At 36.5% G+C, this 20,423-nt stretch overlaps 3 protein-coding genes across 4 annotated transcripts; 1 reads left to right on the forward strand and 2 right to left on the reverse strand.

The window, feature by feature from the left end:
- Positions 1-1,972: 1,972 nt before the first annotated feature.
- Positions 1,973-11,867, reverse strand: LOC111431106 (rab escort protein 1). Its single transcript, XM_023067627.1, has 9 exons — positions 10,971-11,867; positions 10,631-10,753; positions 10,258-10,357; positions 7,912-7,950; positions 7,570-7,801; positions 7,415-7,490; positions 5,601-5,796; positions 3,506-3,586; positions 1,973-2,726 (listed from the first exon to the last, which is right to left on the reverse strand). The coding sequence occupies exons 1-9, from the start codon at positions 11,666-11,668 to the stop codon at positions 2,637-2,639; spliced, it is 1,635 nt and encodes a 544-aa protein (XP_022923395.1). The 5' UTR covers positions 11,669-11,867; the 3' UTR covers positions 1,973-2,636.
- An 871-nt stretch (positions 11,868-12,738) lies between these two features.
- On the reverse strand, positions 12,739-16,655 carry LOC111431128. The gene is made up of 7 exons (XM_023067665.1): positions 16,459-16,655; positions 15,987-16,066; positions 15,787-15,857; positions 14,246-14,316; positions 14,079-14,160; positions 13,924-13,973; positions 12,739-13,075 (listed from the first exon to the last, which is right to left on the reverse strand). The coding sequence occupies exons 1-7, from the start codon at positions 16,573-16,575 to the stop codon at positions 13,007-13,009; spliced, it is 540 nt and encodes a 179-aa protein (XP_022923433.1). The 5' UTR covers positions 16,576-16,655; the 3' UTR covers positions 12,739-13,006.
- A 527-nt stretch (positions 16,656-17,182) lies between these two features.
- LOC111431129 (HMG1/2-like protein) lies at positions 17,183-18,817 on the forward strand. 2 transcript variants are annotated; one of them, XM_023067666.1, is made up of 8 exons: positions 17,183-17,327; positions 17,403-17,466; positions 17,624-17,722; positions 17,860-17,917; positions 18,000-18,044; positions 18,139-18,219; positions 18,308-18,400; positions 18,491-18,817. In XM_023067666.1, exons 2-8 carry the CDS (start codon positions 17,420-17,422, stop codon positions 18,506-18,508), a joined length of 441 nt encoding a protein of 146 aa, XP_022923434.1. In that variant the 5' UTR covers positions 17,183-17,327; positions 17,403-17,419; the 3' UTR covers positions 18,509-18,817. The 2 variants fall into 2 exon arrangements, with proteins under 2 accessions (XP_022923434.1, XP_022923435.1); XM_023067667.1 differs by having other exon boundaries at positions 17,186-17,336; positions 17,412-17,466.
- Positions 18,818-20,423: the final 1,606 nt, after the last annotated feature.

Below are 20,423 nucleotides of genomic sequence, written 5' to 3' on the forward strand. Positions count from 1 at the left end.
TTTTTTATTTATTTCCTTTCAGAATTCAAACCATTTATCTAATTAATATATATATTTGTAAGGACTTAGATCCACAGCTGTCAGATATTGTTCTCTTTGACTTTCGGTTTCCGCTTCTTCTCAAGACTTTAAAACGCCTATGTTAGGAGAAGGTTTCCACACCCTTAAAAATCCAGTGTTCTGGCTGGCACTCTTTCCTTCCTCCAATCGATGTGGGAGCGCTATCAAATCCACCCCTGTTCGGGAGTCAGCGTCCTTACTGGCATACCGCCTCATGTCTACCCCCTTCGAAAAATAGCGAGAAAGCTGGCACATCGTCCGGTGTCTAGCTCTGATATTATTTGTAACGGCCCAGATCCACGCATCTGCTAGAGAAAGGTTTTCATACCCTTAAAAATCTCAGCGTCCTCGGTGACACTCTTTCCTTCCTCCAATCGATGTGGGACCGCCACCAAATCCACCCCGTTTGGGAGCCAGCGTCCTTACTGGCATACCGCCTCGTGTCTACCCCCTTCGAAAAACAGCGAGAAAGCTGATACATCGTCTAGTGTCTGGCTCTGATACCATTTGTAACGACCAAGATCCACCATTAGCATATATTGTCTTCTTTGAGTTTTCCCCTCTGGACTTCTCCTCAGAGCTTTAAAACGCGTTTATTTATATAATTAATATACAAAATAAAATTTTGTATGAACTAAAAATAAATTCTAAATAAATACAAAGGTTTAAGTATAGTTTTTCACCCATATTTATTTATTTTACTTTTAAAATATTCCTATTTTTATCCCTATTTTTAAATTTTTAGATTTAACATGAAAAAAAAAAAAAGAAAGAATAATTATTTATAAGAAGAGTAAAAATTGAAATCATTTTTCACCTTATAATAAAGTTTAAAAAATTGGGGAAGCAATACATTTTAAATGTGACCAAATTTTAATTTATTCCATTAATCAATTATCGTTTAAAGATTCATGAAATGTGGAAAATAATATAAACAAAGACATTAGTGATGCCTTTTATTTATTTATTTATTTATTACCGAAGGTGATGACCTAATTAATGAATTATTATTGATTTTAAGTTTTTTTAATGATTGAAATCCACTAACAAAAACAAAATCATTCTCCCCATTATTTTAAAAATTATTATAATTTAGTTAAACTCTAATAATAATAATAATAATAATCTTTAAGAATTTACGTTATTTTATAACAACCTTAAAAGTAGGGTTAGATTGGGTGACCATTGATTCGTGTGAATACCTTTTATAGAAACCACAAAAGTTAGTCACTTAGCCAATATACCCGTTTTTCAGTGTTGTGAAAATGACTGTTTGAATTTTTCAAAGTACAATTTTAAAGAGATAAAATATTAAAAACTTAAATTACATAGACCTGAACGTCAAAAGTAAGAGACAAAACTTATTTTTCATTTATTTTTTGTTTTTTTACAAATCCGTACTTTCTTTTACTAAGTATTTATAATAGTATAAAATATTTAATGTTGTTAATATTAAAAGTATTCATATGACGTACCGAATTTAGATTATCCAATTCAAACCCTAACGACGGGTTGTATTAATTTTTTTTATTTTGGTTTAAATTTGTTAGAATTTAAAAAAAAAAAAATCTTAGTTCAATTTTTTGATGAAAAATCCAACGACAAAAAAATGGTTGGGTTGATTTGGGTAGCAAACGCGTCATCTTAGTCATAGGGGTTGCGTTGCTTGGGGAGAGTATTAGTAAATAGATATTAGTTCGTAAAAATAATAGCAATAAATAAACTATTATTTTTAGTTAAAATAAATAAAATAAAAATATATATTTGAAAAATGAGAAATTAATTAGAACATAAAGGAAAAAGTCAAAAGAAAGAATTTTTTTTAATTTTTTTTTTTAAAAAAAGGAAGAAATATGTGGTAAGGGCATTCAGACATTCACATCTTGGTCGGCTCCAGCTGTGTGGAAATTAATGAAAATAAAGAGTAATTAAATATTTCAATAGAAAAACTCAAAGTCCAACTTTCCATTTGACTTGGAACAACCATTTTGCTTTGACTTTGAAACTCTTGGCACCGTTTTCCCCCCTTTTTCCTAGCTGATAAAGCTCCAGAGTTTGACAAGGTTTTTATTGCCCAGTCTGATTAAATAAGACCACGACGACAGTATCAATGAAGATAAAATGACAATGTTCGGGTGACAGCACCATAGCTATGCATCATCAAACAAACAAACCTCAAGGGAAAGTTATGGTTTCTCCCCCATTTAGGAGAATGCATATAATTAAACTAAACTAGTGTATAACATGAAGTGTTTGATCATATAAAGTGTATAACCTTAGGAAATCCACTTACGTTCTTTTGCATTCTTTAAGGTAGTGCTTGGATTCACATAATATATAACTCAGTCGCATGCATGGTCTTGTATTATCATGTATTTGATTGAATCCTGCATTTGATTGAATCCTGCAGACGCCGAAAGAAGCATCAGCAACATAGACTTTGTTGATTCAAATGGAGGTATGCCCGACACCCGACCAATCTCAGAGACAAGGTTGCAGGAAGTTTTCCAGGACCAATTCGACGACGATGACACTATGCATGATAAGTAGATTCAATGAGTCGTAATATGCCATCATTAGCTCTCTTCGCCATCATCGTCTTGATGGACTGCAGTTGAAGTTGTCTTGGGAAAGAATTCTTCATTAGGATACATCTTCTGAAATAGCTGTCAAGTACAAACCAGAGGAAAAGGATGTTTACATTTTAGTGCCAAAATGTGGTGCTGTGTATAAACTCATTAAGACATGGAAAGATTGCATGTAATCCCTCATGCATGCATGGTGGCAACACTCGAGACATGGAGTCGATTGAGAATCTGTCTGTGAGATGCTGGATGTGGTTATTAGATTTCTGATAGGAAACGATTACTCGGGAGGGAATCTGTGAGATCCCACGTCGATTGGGGAGGAGAACGAAACATTCTTTATAAGAATGTGGAAATCTCTTTCTAGCAGACGCGTTTTAAAAACCTTGAGGGGAAGCTCGAAAGAGAAAGCCCAAAGAGGACAATATCTGCTAGCAGTTGGTTTGAGCTGTTACAAATGGTAACAAAGTGTAGACACCAGGCGGTGCGCTAGCGAGGATGTTGAGCCCCGAAGGGGGTGGACATCGAGCAACGTGTCAGCGAGGACGCTAGGCCCCGAAGGGAGGTGAATTGAAGAAAGGAACGAGTGCTAGCGAGAACGATGACCCCGAATGAGGGTGGATTGTGAGATCCCACATTGGTTGAGGAGAAGAACGAAGCATTCTTTATAAGGATGTGGAAACCTCTCTCTAGCACACGCGTTTTAAAAACTTTGGGAGAAGCCTGAAATGGAAAGTCCAAAGAGGACCATACCTCCTAGCCGTGGCCAATCCTTGTTATGTTATGATAAACTTGCAGGAGGTTTAATAAAAAGGGAAGTGAATATGCAACTCAATAGATATGTCAAAGAAACCGTATACCTCAAATGTTGCATTCATAAGGTCATCGTAGTTCAGATTTCCATCAGGCATAGGAGTGAAGCTCACTGGTCCAAACTGACCCTGAAAAATTAACAACATTTTACTGGTAGATTTACATTGCAGTCAGCTGAACAAGATGCATGTCAAGGTTAGAACAAAGGGTTTAATCATCCAATCATAAACATCATCCCATATGATTTAGTTCTCTACTATAGATCAGACAAAAAAATGATCATTAACTGTATGCCTTCAAAACATCAAGAGACCATAACTTTACGGATAAAAAGAAGGGACATAAAGGTGCAAAGAAAAAAATTATGGATCTTCATCCTTCTCGAAGACAGAACTTCATGATCAACAAAGGAAGCCCACCTGAACAATTACCTTGATCATGAATTCATGATCAACACCTGTAGCATAACTCTTACCTCTATTAATACTAAAGCCCCAAAATTGGCATGCAAGAATATGCATCAATGTGCAAAGATCCAATATCTTTATGACCAGTGGAAGCGAAAACAATAGCAAAAACATAGAAAGATCTACTCTACCTACGTAAATAACAACATATTTCTTCTGGGTTTAAGATTTGACACTGATAACTCAAGGTGGGCACCCAACACCCAGCCTTTTGAAGTGGATTCAGATGCTCGGACGTGGAGCCATCAAGTTCAATCCCTCCCTTCAACTATCTAAGGATGCCTATAAGTGACGAGAATACTAATTCTTCTGTTTAAAATCCATCACAAAACAAAAGATTAAGTTCAATCCCTCCTTCAACTATCTAATATACCCTTGGTAAGCATCCCAGAAGCTATGAGACAAACATTAGGGTCTTGGAGTTTATTTCGGAAAGGGTACAGTCCGTCATGAAGGCAGCCCCATGGTAAGCTGGAATATGGTCTCTATTTCAATTGTCAATGGTGGCCTAAGTATGGGTCAAATCTACAACAATAGGCATATTTTCGAGCTAATTGTTACAGCCTTTCTCATATGAAGAAAATTCCCTGATGGAATGTAAATTTGTAACATTGATTCATGTCCTAGTGATTATCTCGGAGTTCAGAGAGGATACTGGGCAATCAAGTTTCTCCTTTGCCTCTCTTTTCCTCAACCTTTATGCCATCTTCACTAACTCCTTCAAGACCCTAGCCCACACTTCATACGGAAAACCGTCTGGTTGTAGAGTATTTTGGACTCCGACAATCTTCTTTTCTTTTTTTTTTTTTTTTTTCCGACCCCTTGATCATTCGAATTCTTCCACTTACAGCTCTCTCCTCTAAGATACCGACTCCCCTAAACTAAACAGATTCTAAACACTGATATCTGTTAAATTCAAGAAAGATAAAGATCTTCATTAAAAAGTTCTATTAGAAAGCATCAACACCAAGATAAGATCCAAAGTAGGAACCCTTCTTTGGCTCTCTTCCCAAATAGATGCATCCTTTGTGAGAGAGCAGAATAATCTCAAAATCATATATGATTCACTGTCATCACACTTCCTCTTCTAGGACGTCCTTCTCTAATCTATTTGATGGTGCACTCCCTTGAAATTTAAGGTTGGACCTAATATCGTTGGGGCATCCTCTCCTCACTAATTACAACTTCAAGAAGGTTAAAAAGCTGTTACTCAATCAAAGCTAGCCACTAAATATCATAATGTCACAGTAGAATGTCAGATTATATAATATATATATATATATATATATATATATATATTATTTCTATCATGCTATATTTGTAGTATTATTTCAGAAATCATGGAGGTTAGCTCGATCTTACAGGTTAGAAGCTTAAGTACCATGTTTTACAGTTATGACAAGAAGTTAACAAAATGGTCTCCAAGTTTTTTCATGAAACTGTGAGAATTTATAGTTTTTGGTTGTATTGTTGGTTTCTTAGATTTTGTAACTGCTCTCAAACTTCTTTTCTTCATTGTGTTTCAGTTAGAGACCCTTTGTGTACTTTTCCCTTATCATCGGAAAAAATGTTAACAAGGACACCGATACTTTATATTATATGAGTGGCACCAATTATTATGAGGATATGATTAAGAAGCAAAAGCACAGTTCTGTGGACATCCAGCAATTCTCACCGCACTTGATTCCTGAATGTATGATGCACTCCAAAGTAAACATGAACCCTTCTCTTCAGCATTGATGTTTTGATCTACAGAACTAGCATCAGAACATTCAGAAGCAAAGAGTGATATGATTGAATTTATAGCTGCACGGACCATCTCTTTTCCTTGATTAGCGTTAGCACATAAGGTAGAGATGTATATGACAAACCTACAGCAAGAAGGAAGTACTGTCAAACAAATTCAAGTGGCATGACAGCATCATTTAAACTCCAAACTAAAGCTTGCAAAACAATGAAAATGATGAGAACAAAATTGGTTCATGTTTTGAAAAAGAATATTTATAAGTTGCGTTACTTGTTATATGAAAAAAAAAAATCATAATAACTTAATATGTTCCTATTAACCAAACTGCTCATAATAAATAAATGTTGAGAATCTGAAATTAACTACCATTGTAATCAGTACCCTGCTTCTCAACAATCAGCTCCACTTTCATTTTGACAGAAATCAAGAGGGATGACAGGAAATTTATGGGAGAATAGAAGCATATAATCGCTCTTGTCCAGTAAGTTTGCTTAATTAAAGAGTGACAGCTAAGTTACAAAAAAAAAAAAAAAAAAAAAAAAAAAAAAAAAAAAAAAGATTTAGGAAAAATTAGGCATTGCTTTAANATTGTATCTAAATCTTTGAACTTTTAAAGAAATTAACTGTCTTTACACTGAATTATGCTCATCTTTTGTCCAAGTGAACTGACAAACTATACCTTCAGACTTCGTAATGGTAAGAATATACACTAGCAAATAAGAGAGGGAAGAAAAAAGAAAAAAGAAAAAAGAAAAAAAAAACTCATCAATAGGAGCCAGACCAAGCCTGACACCTCTTTGTTTGAAATTTGAGTGAGCTGACACGATCTAACAGCCAGTTGGCTAGTTGAATCGGATAAATATGACTTGACATGCAAAAAGGATGAATAGATTTAGGAGAGTGCTAGCTTTGGTAGTTGGATCAGGTAAATTACCCACCAACCGATCTCCCAAACCTGTCCAGCGAGTTGCTAGATCATGCCACCTCTAAATTAAAAAAAAAAAAAAAAAAAAAAAAAAGGGGCGTTACACTAGTATTCCATCAACTGATGTTATCGGTGGAAACAAAAGATAAGCCTAACTCGAAGTCTGATGATACTGAGTAGTCAACCTGGCATCCCTATCCATTAATATGTTTGCGATCAAGGAAAAATTATAACGATAGGGCAGAAAGGGATCCCGTGTTGACATTGAGCATGATTTACTTCCACTTAGCCATCCCTTTGAGGATGCAAGCCAACAAAGCTAAATGCCCAATAGGTTAAACAATTTTATCTATACGAGTAAAATTTGTTTAATATACAAGCCTACAAAATTGTTCTCAAGCTGAAGAACCTAATATTTTTCTCACGTTCACTGGGTTCAATGTTGAAGACTACCACCTAAAGACAATATTTGATAGTGCCTAACCAATGGGCTGGAAATAAAACATATTAAGACAGCACCTATCTGACCGTGGCTTTAATATGACATTCACAAAAAAAATGTGATGGCCATAATCCACAGACCTTGAGCACTTTTCAAAAAACAAGGTAGTCATTTTGTTGGCCAGAATAAGTGTATCAACTAATTCTGTTTTTCTTTTTTTATTTTCGTTTCTTTTTTTTTTTTTTTTTTTTTTTTTTTTTTTTNGTTAAGAAAATAATTTATCATTAATGAAAGTGAAGAATAGGTTCAAAGAATGAGAGCACAAGAAAATAGAGGACAATAGTGAAGTTATTTATAAAACTAAAATGAACTTACATATCCTCTGGACAAACAGCTAAATTGCCACCTATCTGGAGAACCCGAACTGATGAAACTTGCTCGGGAAACAAAGCTAAGATGAATGAAGGAAAATTGTTAATTCTCTCCTACTATATGGTTTGATAACATAGATAAAACCAAGGACTACTTACCTTTAGGAGGATAAACCAGCAGGCAGTTCCTGACATCTGATACCAAGGAGTGCTTTGTAATATATATTCCTCTGGCCACCTTGTCGTTAGCATCCCTCAAGCTAACGTCTTGAAGGCTTTCTAGAGATAAGTTTAACGGTCGGGGAACCATAAAGCATGGATCCAGCACCAACTGGTGACTAAAGATGTCCTGTCCAGAAGCCAACCGAACACCCTTATAATGCTCATTACTCTGCAATATTTCAAGATGTACTATATCAATCCATTTTCATCTCAATGGCAGAGTTTCATTCCAAGTAGTGCCCACAAGAAAAAGAAAAACATACTATCATAATTCTAAACCTTGTCCTTTAATAGAGCAACCACAGGCATTCGCAATACCTGTACAACAAAGAGAATATGTAAGTAAGAGTAAAAGTTCGACCTTATCATGACAATGAAAGATAAACGTGAGTCTGCTAAACCATTTGATGCTCAGCATAAGTGAAAAGAAAAAATAAAATGAAACCAACATTTATATTTTAATTAAGAGATGCATCTAATATATAAAGAAGGAAAGTTGATTGCCTAAGCAAAATAGATGTAGTATTTGCAATCCAACGCACAAATAAGGCAATAAGAAATATTTTTAGTAACAGTCCACAATCTTCATAGGTCATCTTCTGCCAATGATGTGGGGGTAAAGCTAGAGGCAATAGACATTGTATAACAAGTTTCCTTGGACAATTAACTGCTTAGAACCACCTAATTCCTAAGAATCCCCACCAAAGATCAACCCTAAAACAATGTGAATCACCACATTGACTACATGTCATCAAGGCAGCGGGAGAAGCTATTTTCAGTATCAGAATACTATACCAGTTTTTTTAATGATTAAAAGCCAAACTTTCATTGAGAAAAAAAAAAAAAGAAAAAAAAGAATACATGGGAAACAAAAAGGGAAGGCCCACCAAAAAGGAGAAGCCTACAAAAATAGCCTTGAATCTAACAGAATAACATTTAACAGCAAAAACGCTTGGTAATAGAAGCCCAAAGTGACACTTTGAACCTAATACAGGTCCACACCAATCAGGAGCCTCCCAAAAGACACCAAACAATGGTTCATACGCCAACTTTCCTCTCTCACAAAAAAACAAAAAAAAAAAAAGATGGAAAAGAAACTCCTCAATCATCTCTTTGCAGCTTCTGTGTGTCACCAACCCAAAGACAAACTCTTCAAAAAATTTAATCAAAATTGCATGAGTAAAGTCACAAGCGCAAAGCATATGATCAAGATTCTCTGCTCCCTCCTGCGAAGAATGCAACACAATGGTCCCATCAGGTTGGGCAACATTCTCGAACTCTCTCCAAGGTGTTTATTCTTCCATGGATAACTTGCCAAACAAAAAACTTAAACCTTCTTTGGAATTTACACCTTCTATAGTGAGGAAAGGCTGAATCACTCAAGGAAGACAGGTTCACTAAACAAAGAAAGAAGGATTTATACGAGAATTCTTTAGAAGGACAAGGTTTCTAAACACAAACATCCCTTCTCCCTGTTACCGCCAAACTTCCCTAGCATCAATAGGGATCAATAATATCTAATGTTTCCCAGTTAGATAAGAACTCTATCAATATCTAATGTTTCCCTATTAGATAAGGCTCAGTTGAAACCCAAAGAAGGAAAGGACATGAACGGCCACAAAATAGCGGCCACTAGCTGATTCCTCATAAAGAACAATTATAATAAACAAAGGAACAAAGATTAGTGGGGTCTATCCCCCAGCCATTTATCCTACTAGAATAAGGTGACCACCCAATCGAACTACAAACAAAAGTCAATAAGAAGGGAAACTCCTCAACCATACCTAAATGTGCTTCCAAAACCACTCGAGGTCCATTCAAAAGGGAACAACCCAGATTTTCTAAGACGTTATGCCACAAGGAACTACTCTTGATGAAACTGTCACGACCACTCAGCCAAGAGGAATTTGTTGCGAGCTCTCACATTCCCAATTCTTGAATTCCAAAGACAAATAGGTTTGTCAACATCTCACACTTTATTAAGTGTATCTCTTTCCCTCCCTCAATCCATCCCAAAAGAAATCCCTCAAGTACTTCTCCAAAGTTTAACTCGCCAATTCCAAAATAACACTCCTCTAATAAGAGGAGAACTTATCACGAATCATGTCAACAATTGAGTTCCAAAACGACAGACATTTGGAATTATGACCTAAAAGGAGGCCTAAATACAAAGGGAAGGATCCCACCTTGCACCTGACCATATCAACACACTTTCTAACCTTGACCGGAGCACAATTTACCCCAAAGAGCTGAACCCAAAAATGATTTCAAAGAATGCGTGAAAATTCTTGAGGAAGACAAGCAATAATTCTATATGATAGCAGAAAACGATACTATCTTCTGCAAACTGAAGATGGGAGAAGGGTAAGTTTCATGAATTCTACAGTTTCATAATAACGCAGAGATCAATTTTTAAATAACAATAATAATAGTGTAAGGAAGTGAAATTAAGCCCTAGACTGAATAGTATTTAAGCGTTATAGATACAAAAATGCTTCATCAAGTGGGAGAAGTAGAAGATGTGTTATGATGCTGAACAAAAAAAAAAAAAAAATGCGGCCATTTCATGAAATAGAGACATTCTATTGAGAGTAGAGAGACTAGAATCCTTTAAAGGCAACTTACATAAAGACAACCCTTAACTGCAGCACGACGGCAAAATGCTTGAGAAAGCTCCCCTTGACCATAGATAGGGTATAATAGAGCTCCTTGTGCATTTTGAAACCTATTAGAAATTAACAGAGTAAAGAAAAAAGTTGCATAAGAAATGCTATTCCATTTGCTACAGAAGTAAAGACAAGCAGCACTAAAGTAACAGGGGAAATCGTATTTTATATTGATATACAACTTTCAAATTATAAAAAGGCATGCTGGAGTTTATGTCAACGAAAGCAATCAAAGCCATGATTCATAAAATTAGCCAAGTCAGAGAGCTTTTCATTTAGCCAAGGTGCGTCACCATAAACAAGTCCAACGTGAACTTAAAGAAGACAATAACCTGCCAATTGAAGTGTGGTAGAGAGCTAAACGATCGATTCCTTCTTTTGTAAGTAATGTTTTCTTACCAACTTCAGTGTCGTTCTGATCATAATCCGCCAAGGATATGGCATACAGAATTATCCTGCACATTAGAATAGGAGGATCGTGAGCAACAGGAAATCATACAAGTAGTAAGTTAACGATTCAGTTCAAATCTGGATGTCATAGTTGCTCAGAACTTTTTGGTTGGGATTAATAACCAAAAGTGGACGTCAAATGTGATAATATCAGGGCCCTTCAGAACTTGAACAAGAAACGTTAAACACTCATACATTAACAATTCTAACCGATTTGCTTACGATTTCATCTTCTGGGGCAAGCGCAATTTATTCAAGAACTCCACAAAAGGACTGTCCAAGTCCTCTTGGGAGATTTTGGAATTTTCATTATCCTCAGCGGGAAGCAAATGCTGCTGAACAAGTTTGAAAAACCTCATCAACTGGTTTTTCTCCGTCAGACTCAAACTCCTGTCCTTAAATATAGCTGCTCGAGAACCAGGCACATTAACCAATTTGCCAGTCTCATCCCAAAAATAGCTCGCATCAATGCTCTTAAATTCCAAATACTGGTTGACGCCCGCTTTCAGAACCGCATCGATGCATTTATCGGCACAAAACAAAACCCTCGGTCCAGCCAAATCAATATTGAACTTTCTGGAATGCTCTTGAAGGACTTCAGGTGCGTAGGAGGAGATTTCAACATCCGAGTACAAAGACCTAGTTTGAAGATCAACAGAGACGTAATCAAGAGCATCGTCAGTAGCGGAGGGGGGCGATGGCGGTGAAGGGACAGAGGCGGAATTGAGAAATGAGGCAAGGTCGTGTAGGGGAAGAGTGGTAAAGTGACCTCCATAGTAAGGGTTAGGGTCGAGGTGGAGAACCGTTTTGCCGGCGGCGGAGGCAGCGGCGGCGATGATGGATTCGGCCAAACCAGTGCCAACCACGATTAGGTCAAAGGTGGTGGGATCGATTAGAGGGTCGGGAGAAAGGTCGGTCATTTTGAGAATGAATTGGAGCAACTAAACACAAGGATTCGTCGCTCCAACGGCGCTGCCTCCGAAACAATCTCCAAATGGAATGTCTTCTTCTTCTTCTTCTTCTTCTTCTTCCTCCTCCTCCGGCCCACGGTCAAAAAGCCGCTATACCATGGGACCCGACCACCTTCTCATGGTCGGTGACTGTAATTTACATAATACAAATTAACCCATAATTTAAACCATCGTTTTGAGGGCAACTCATGAGGGTGACGACAAAAAACCTTTGCATTATAAAATTTGTAAAGATAAATATTTTGTTCATTATTTTGCACTTCACAAGATTTTTAGATAAGTGAAAATAATAGTTACTTATCAACTCTCTTGTTAAAAAAAATTTGTGCAAGAATTAGATGGAAAAAATAAATAAGAGAATTTGTACGAGTTGTTTCAATTGGAATGTGTGTGTCTGCTGTGATTGCAATTGGAATGAAATAAGAAAACTAAGAGAGTATTGAAGAAGAAGCCGATGACACAGAGAGAATGTTTGTTGAAGTTTCTTTCGACTATTTTTTAATGTTCGTACAAAATTTATTAATATTTTATATAATTTGGCATGATAATAATAAGACTAAATTACAAAATTATTTTATTGAACTTTCAAGTTTAGGTATAAAATGTAATAGATCCTTAAATTGTAATTTGCCAGGTCTATTTTATTTTTAAATGCCAAATAAAATAAGAAATAAATATAAAATAAAAAATTTAACAACCTATTATTAAATAAATTTTAAATTGTAAAGATGGACTCAAACAATAACAATGCTTTTTGCCCTTTCAAAATAACAATGTCAAATAGATTTTGGCAAATTTTAACCCTAAACATAGAATGGTGTAATGGTTTCACCCTAAAAATTCAATGAATATTGCAATTTGCATTGTTCATTCAAGATAATTGTCAGTGATAAAAATATAGAAACATAGACACTATTCCAGATCCTAATACATGTCCACAATTATCAAATAATTTCTATAATAATTTTGAAATACTTGTGATATACCAATAATAATATTATAATTTAAAAAAAAAAAAAAAAAGAATAAGAATATTATTGAAAAGGAAAATAGCAACAATGCTGCACCTCATTTGAATGAATATAAGAAGAAAAAGTGGTGGGGCTGAAAAACTTGTCCAGCCTCTCCTAATTGAAATTTAGGAAAAGATGGGTTGCCCAACATTTTACACAGTGTCACAATCGTCGCCTTTTCAAACATGACCGTCACCCATAGCATATGACCGTCACACATAGCATACGGTGATGTATCATTCATTCTACATCACATTTATCTTCAATCACCTTTTCAGCGGACAACCTGACATACAAATTTGCTAACCCGTGTCGACAGTATCAACCAAGGTATAATTCCAACCTGCAATTCATCATTACAACATAACTAATCAGGTAAAGATTGTAGCTATGGACAGTAGTTTCATGTTATCATCAGTAGTATGCTAATAGAACTAGAACCCGAACATATCGATTCTACAGAAGAAATCAAATATAACACCCCCTCGTATTCGAGGTACTTGGGAACTTCCCTCTCATAGTATACTTACTCAAGCCCTAATCCAACAAAACTATTGCCTACCTTTAACTTTTCCGCCTCACTTTGTTTATTACGAATCACTCTAACTCCCCTCGAATTACTCTATAATATTTTTTGGGGTAAGAAACCGAGCTTTTAGTGAAAAAAAAAAATGAAAGAATTTACAAGGACATACAAAAAACATGAAAAAGAATCCAGGAAAAACTATAAAAAGGGACTCACTTGTAACAAAATCAAACCAAGATCATAAGTACAAAAAGATCTTGTAACCGATGCCACAATGAAGCGTTAAACCTCACCACCTCCCCCACCTCATTTCATGACCTCTCCACCCCCTAAAAATCCTATTGTCTCTCTCAAGACAAATCCCACAACATAGTAATGAAACTAGCATGCTACAAAATTTTGCCTTCTTCCACAATAAAGCAAACCTAGCAGTACCTCCTCAATCAAAGCCCAACAGTTACCATCCCATGCCAAACATTAGCCACTATCAGAGCCTCAATACCCTAAATCATATTCCTAATTCTATCGTATCATGTATAGGGATGCTGAACATGTAAGTATCATTTTTCGAATAGGGGTAGTGGTATTATGCTTGAGGGATAAAATAAATTGACTATGATATAAGAGGTTATTTACGGACAATTGAGTAGTGATTATTGTTCTACCTTCACATAATCATTTACGATACCTCCAGCCTTCCAAGATAAAACTCTTCCTGCAGAAGGGGGAGCATCAAGACACTATAATAGTTAATACTTAAATGAAATGAAATTTCTTTTTAGTTGTTCTTCAGAAGTTTGCTGGCAATGAGAGTGATTACCGAATGGCTGCACAAGGTGATGAGGTACAGTTGCAACAGAAACTCTCCAAAACCAGAAGATCAGCGCAATATACATAAAAACCTACACGACCACAAGATAAGTAACTTTGTAAAAGAACCCCCAACAAATAAACACATTTCTTAGAACATTCAGTACAATAAATCACCTTTGATATCAACAGTACTCGACTGTATAAACCATAGGATGTCTTTATCTCCTTATTACGTGATTCTTGATCTGGCAGCAATGTCATTCAAAATGAATCTATAATGTAATCTGAAGTACCTTATTAAGTAGTACTGAAGGGAACAAAAGCAATTAATGGGGGAAAACAGCGGAAATAAGATTAACAGAAGTTGAGCCTAGTTTATGATGATAAATACGGCTATTTGCTGCCCTTATATTATAGTTTGCCTTCAAAATGCATTTTGAGTGACAGTGGATTTTAGACAAAATAAGAATACAAGTCCACAAATCATTGCTTCTGCTAGTTGGATAACTTGAAACGAATTATAGAAAATAAAAAACTTGGTAAAGCCCTATATATAAGTGCTTCCCAAGCAGGCGTAAAGTGGTATTTAACATGGGCCAAATGAAAAATGTGGTTTAGTGCGCCCAAAGAAATAGATACACAAACATGAAAATATGCTAGATAAAAACTACAAACTATGATGTGACACTTGAGTAAAGGAGGAGGAACATGAATTAATCAAGACCACATCCGAATGAGAGGGATCCTAAAGATAGGATAGCTAAAAGGGCTTAAACGTAGGTAATGTGACCATGTCGCAGGGATGCAGGGGAGTGCCAGAGCCATCAAGTGCCAAGTTCGGATTCCGAATCCTAATTCAAATCTTGAACATGCATCGTTACATATGACATACACAACATTTCAAGTAAAATTTAGGGTGATATTAGATTTGAGGGATAAAAGGATGTTATAACACATGGTCTAGTATAAAAAATGGCGCCACAACATGAGTTAATCTACGCCAACAATCTGTATTTGTTGGATACAATACTTTATCCATGGAACATTCAATACTTTACAATAGACCAAATCAGATTCTTCAATGTACATGTGCTAATGCATACATTTACCAGAATAAGACCAACTTTACCAATGAGATGTTGCTTTCAACTTGCTATGATATACATAACATTTCTTTTGGCTCCCTCCTATGCAGAAGCAAATAACCGATTAGAGGTTGTTCGAGGGTCTCTACAATCCCAATTCATTGAACAGTCGAACCATAATCCATATATGAAATCAAGATTGGCAGCAAGAGCACCATGTTGGATGAATTTATAAGTACCCAGTTCCTTTGGATGGAGTGGGTTATAACATTTACCAGCGCAGACACCCGTATTACTCTTAGTTTGGAGTCTATAAGCAATTTTTTTAAAAAAAAAAAATTGAGAACCATCCTTTTCTAATGGTCAATAGCTTAATGGTTGCTCAAGCTTCTAATCCTGAGATTCCTATATCACATAGCAGTCAATACTCCAAGCAACATCCTCAAAACTGCTCATGTATCGATGATTCATATAACAAACCTTACCATACAATAGCAAAATTATTCCCATTGATAAGAAGTGGTATCTCATTTCACAATACTCTTTCAGCAACTCATTAGTTAAAAAGAAAAACAGAAAAATAATTGAGGGAAGATATTAGATATTAGGGGATGAATTAATTAGCCTCACAGTTTGCCAGCTCCTTCTCCTTAGCGGCTGCCAACCTCCGAAGTTTTGCAGCCTGTGCAAATGTAGATGGTCTACACGAACATAAAAGCAAATAAATATGATCCCCAGGATAATCATAACAGTTACAAGCTACCGAATTATTGATTTGAGCCGAATTAGGCACTGTTTAATGTTGAATCCAGCTGGAAAACACTACTTACTGCGATAAGGTGCTTGCCTCCCTCAGAAGTTGCTTTATTGATTTGCGCAACTCCATTTCCACCTGGCTGTTGGAACCTCCCTGAAAAGCACATACATAATCGAAACATGAGTTTCAAAACAAAAAAGATTGACAAGATTGAACGGATAACAATTATAACATAGCAAATTTCTTAGATATTAAGATTTAAAACATCAATAGATCTCCACATTGAATGCATCACGTCGCAAAACTAATCAAATCACAATGCCTTCAATCCAATAACGTGAACTTCACGAAGCACAGTAGGGAATATTGCATTCTTAAGCCTGTCAACGCAAAAACTGAAACGCGCTACAGCCCCAAAATTTGAGGTAGGCCTCAAAATTCGACTATCAATAACAAGTTAAGGGTTGAAAAGCAAGCAGAATGATAGAAAATACAAACATGAACAAGATTCCGACGGAAAAAAAAAATCAAGCGAAAAGGCGAACCTTCTTCAGGTGCTCCAGCCATCTAGCGAGAAATTGAAAAGCGATAACGACCAAGAAAATGCATGGAGCCGCTATCGAGCTTCGATGCTCTACGATTCCTTCCGCTTCCGCTTCCATTTCCGGAGGATTTTTGTGCGACCACAGTAAATTAATCGAACCAGAAAACTCCGTTGGTCGTTGGAATACGACGGAGGTTATTCAGGAAGAAGTTGGGCCTATCATTGGGCTTCGAACATGAATAAATGGACTTCAGTAGAAGGTCTCCAAATCCAAGGCCCAGCCCAAACTCGTGGAGAAACAAAACGCAGCGTTTTAACCAAACGAGAAAATATCTTAGGGAAAGAAGCAAAGTTACGAAAATAGCCCCAAGATGTGAGATCATTGATTACCTCGACGACGCGTTAATCGTTTTATCACGTTTATTGTGATAAGTTGCGCACTAAAGAGAGGGACGAGTTTTAAGGAGGGAGGGGCAAAGGCGTCATTTCGTGCTCAAACAACGGGCTTTAACTCACGTGTCTGGATCTGTTTCGAGGGAACAATTCACAGCGAAGAAATTGCAAACAACACACAAAGGAAACACAAAAGAGCGGAAAGCAAAAGGGAAGAGGCGAAGAGGAGCCAATGAGAAACGAGGACGCGGATCGCTGACGTGGCGAAAGATTTTTGAAATCCCGCCTAAACCCAGACCCCTTCAATTGACATCGCGATTTCTCTCGTTTCGACTCTTCTTCTCTTCAGAGGGTTTTTCACAATAACATAACTATCTGAAGCCAATCCCATTCCGCGTCCCACGAAACAAACCAACCCATATTTCTCCCCACATTTCACTCTCACACTCTCTCCTTATCTTCTTCCCAAACCCTAGAGTTCCGCAGGTACACTCCCAATCTCTCCGCCGCACGCTCTTCCTCTCTCCGCCAATTTTTCTTTACGTTTTTCCTCCTTTGCAGGATTCGTCATGAAGGGCGGTAAATCCAAGGCGGCGCCCAAAAAGACCGATACTAAGTGAGTTCCTCGATAACATCTCATTTTTGTGTATATTTTTCCTTCACGTTACCATGTTGTGAAGCAGATAGTTGGATCGGACGCGTTCGCTTTGTAATTGTTGGTTCTGATCTCCGTTTGTATATTGTGTTTTGTTATTTGATTTTTTTTTTTTTAGGTTGAAGAGCAAAGGTGCTGGAGCTAGTAAGAAATCAGCTAAGGCTGCAAAGGATCCTAACAAGCCGAAGAGGCCTGCCAGTGCTTTCTTTGTCTTCATGTATATCTCTCTCTCTCCATCAAGCTTATCCATTTTTTAATCAATTTTCAGATCCGTGTTTTTTTTCTTTTTTTGACGTCTAGGTCACTTTTGTACGGATTTTTACTTGTTCGATTTCTTCGTTGATGAATTTGTAGGGAGGAATTCAGGAAGCAGTACAAGAAGGAGCATCCTAATAACAAATCTGTCGCGGCTGTAAGTGATTTTAGATCTGCGCACTGTTTTTCTCTTCGTTTTTCTGTAGAAGATTCTTAGAGCGTTTTCGTTTGGTCAACAGGTTGGAAAGGCTGGTGGTGATAAATGGAAGTCATTGTCCGAAGCTGTAAGTAATTAGATGGAAATTGATGTCATTTTTACCGAGTGTTTTGTGAATGCCATCAAATTACGATTTCCTCATATCCTCACTCTGATATCAGGAGAAAGCACCTTACGTGAGCAAGGCTGAGAAAAGGAAAGCCGAGTACACTAAGACCATGCAGGCTTACAATAAGAGAATCGTACGTTCTGTAATTTTATTATCATTTCCAATAATTTTCATACACATTCATTATTCTCAACCGTCTTAAACATGTGCGATTCTGTTAGGCGGAGGGAGGTAATGGAGCTGAAGAAGAAGAATCGGACAAATCCAAATCAGAAGTCAATGATGAGGATGAAGATGATGATGAGAGTGGAGAGGTTCGTTATTAAGTTATGCTTTACATATGTATTTCTAGATGTAAAAGGAATTAGAGAACCTGACAGACAATCTTTGATTTCGAATCGCAGGAAGATGATGACGAGTAAATGTTAGGGACGAGGAAGAATGATGTGGTGGAAGAACAAGCAATTAACTCCTTCACAGTCCGGTGCAAAAAAAAAAACTCAGCAATTTAGATTTTTCTTATGTCTCGGATGAATAGCTACTTCTTTTTTTCTTTTTTTTTTTTTTTTTTTTTGGGTAATTAGGATAGATGGGAGAAAAGAAATCAAAACAAGAAAGGTTCGGGTTGAATGTTAGATTCCTTAAGTTGACATGCTTCTGTATTCAAGCAAAATCTGTTGGTAATTTCACAATCATTCAGTTTCAGTTGATTATTCTACTGATATTACCTCTCATGAATCTTGTGGGCTTTTATTCTCTGTTGGGGGAGTCTGGAATCAGCATATTTTTACTGGTTACATGACTCATTGACTCGACCATTCGATTCGCCACGGAAATGGATTAATTTGTCTTGAGATTAACATAGAATGTAGGGTGAGTTGTCATTTTCTTGCTGACAGGATTGGAGTCGGAAAGTTTGTTTGATTCTCCAACAGTGTCTTTGGTCATTGATGTTTGTTTGAAATGATGGTGTTGTGGTTGACGTCATTTTACTTTTCTCAATGAAAGCTGGGTTTTTTTTTAATTTTTTTTAATTGTTCATCATATTCCCCTCTGGTTTCTCACCCAAGTTGAAAATGACCGGTTTTGGATTGTGATGTGCCGGAGAAGTCTAAACTGCTTTACTTTCCATCTTTGATTTGTGATGCACAGAGCCGTTGGTATTTTGGACTAAAAAGAGAATTGTTTATTGGATGATAGGCTTCATTTGAGGTGTGAACTTGATGTTATATTGAAGAATTTTGGGTGGATTGTCTTTGTTATTATGCCTGCAATGATGTGTCTGTTTATTGTTCTTTGATTACAAATGGTAAATGGTCTCATTCTAAGAACTCTACTTCATAGTAAGAAACCCTGCTAAAAAATTGAATGAAATGGCGTAATATATGATATTGAATAATCGAGTTTCTGACCTAGCTAACAAATGAGGGATGATAATATAACTTTAACTACACATTCATCTGTAATCCCCCCCATGTACTTACCTAGCTAACAAATGAGGGATGATAATTTGATTTACCCACCTCAATTCATACTCAAATTTAGAACATCACAATATTATTGCTATTTTGTATTGAAGAAAAAATTATTAGCATTTGAGCAGGAGAGTAAAGTTGAATTATTTAAATAAGAAAGATGGGGCAGTTTAGTGGTGGGAATTTGAAAAGCGTGGAGAACAGAGAGGCTATGAAATTGTAGTATTGAAGTTGAAGTTGTGACCTTAGATGGCCGGACAGCTTCCGTTGCCTCCATCGCCATGTCCAGGTTCCAATAATCCCTCCTAATCTGATCTTTTGCTTAATTTGTAATGTGCAATGCTACGAGAACTGAGTTGAAGTTGTTGTGGAGGGTAATAAAGTTGATATAGCATCCATCATTTGAGTGGTTCTTTATCTCAACATGCTTGCTTCTATCTAGCTAACTCAGTTCCTTCCATGTGCTTGCTTAACTGAGTTTTAGTGGTGTCCATCTGGATATACTTACGAATCTATTAATCTTATTCTAGTTTTCTCCTCTAATTCTGATTAGCCAGCTTTGCTTCCACTAATCTAGAGGCCTGCTAAATGCTCTCTCTCTCTCTATATATATCTCTAGACCAGGTCTTAGCACATGCAAATATGCTACTTACACATGCACTCTCAAATTTGTGCCTGCCTAATATCATTTTTATTATTACTTCCCATGTTCGAAATTCCTTCCTTTTCTTTAGATTCATTCATTGAGCTTAAGTTCGAATAGACAATATTTGTAAGTTCAGATACACAGATATTACCATCGATCAATTCGAACAACAAGGATATAGATGAACAATATGAAAAATGAAAAATGAAAAATGAA

Source organism: Cucurbita moschata, unplaced genomic scaffold (assembly GCF_002738365.1).
Source record: "Cucurbita moschata cultivar Rifu unplaced genomic scaffold, Cmos_1.0 Cmo_Scf00035, whole genome shotgun sequence".
Taxonomy (NCBI): domain Eukaryota; kingdom Viridiplantae; phylum Streptophyta; class Magnoliopsida; order Cucurbitales; family Cucurbitaceae; genus Cucurbita; species Cucurbita moschata.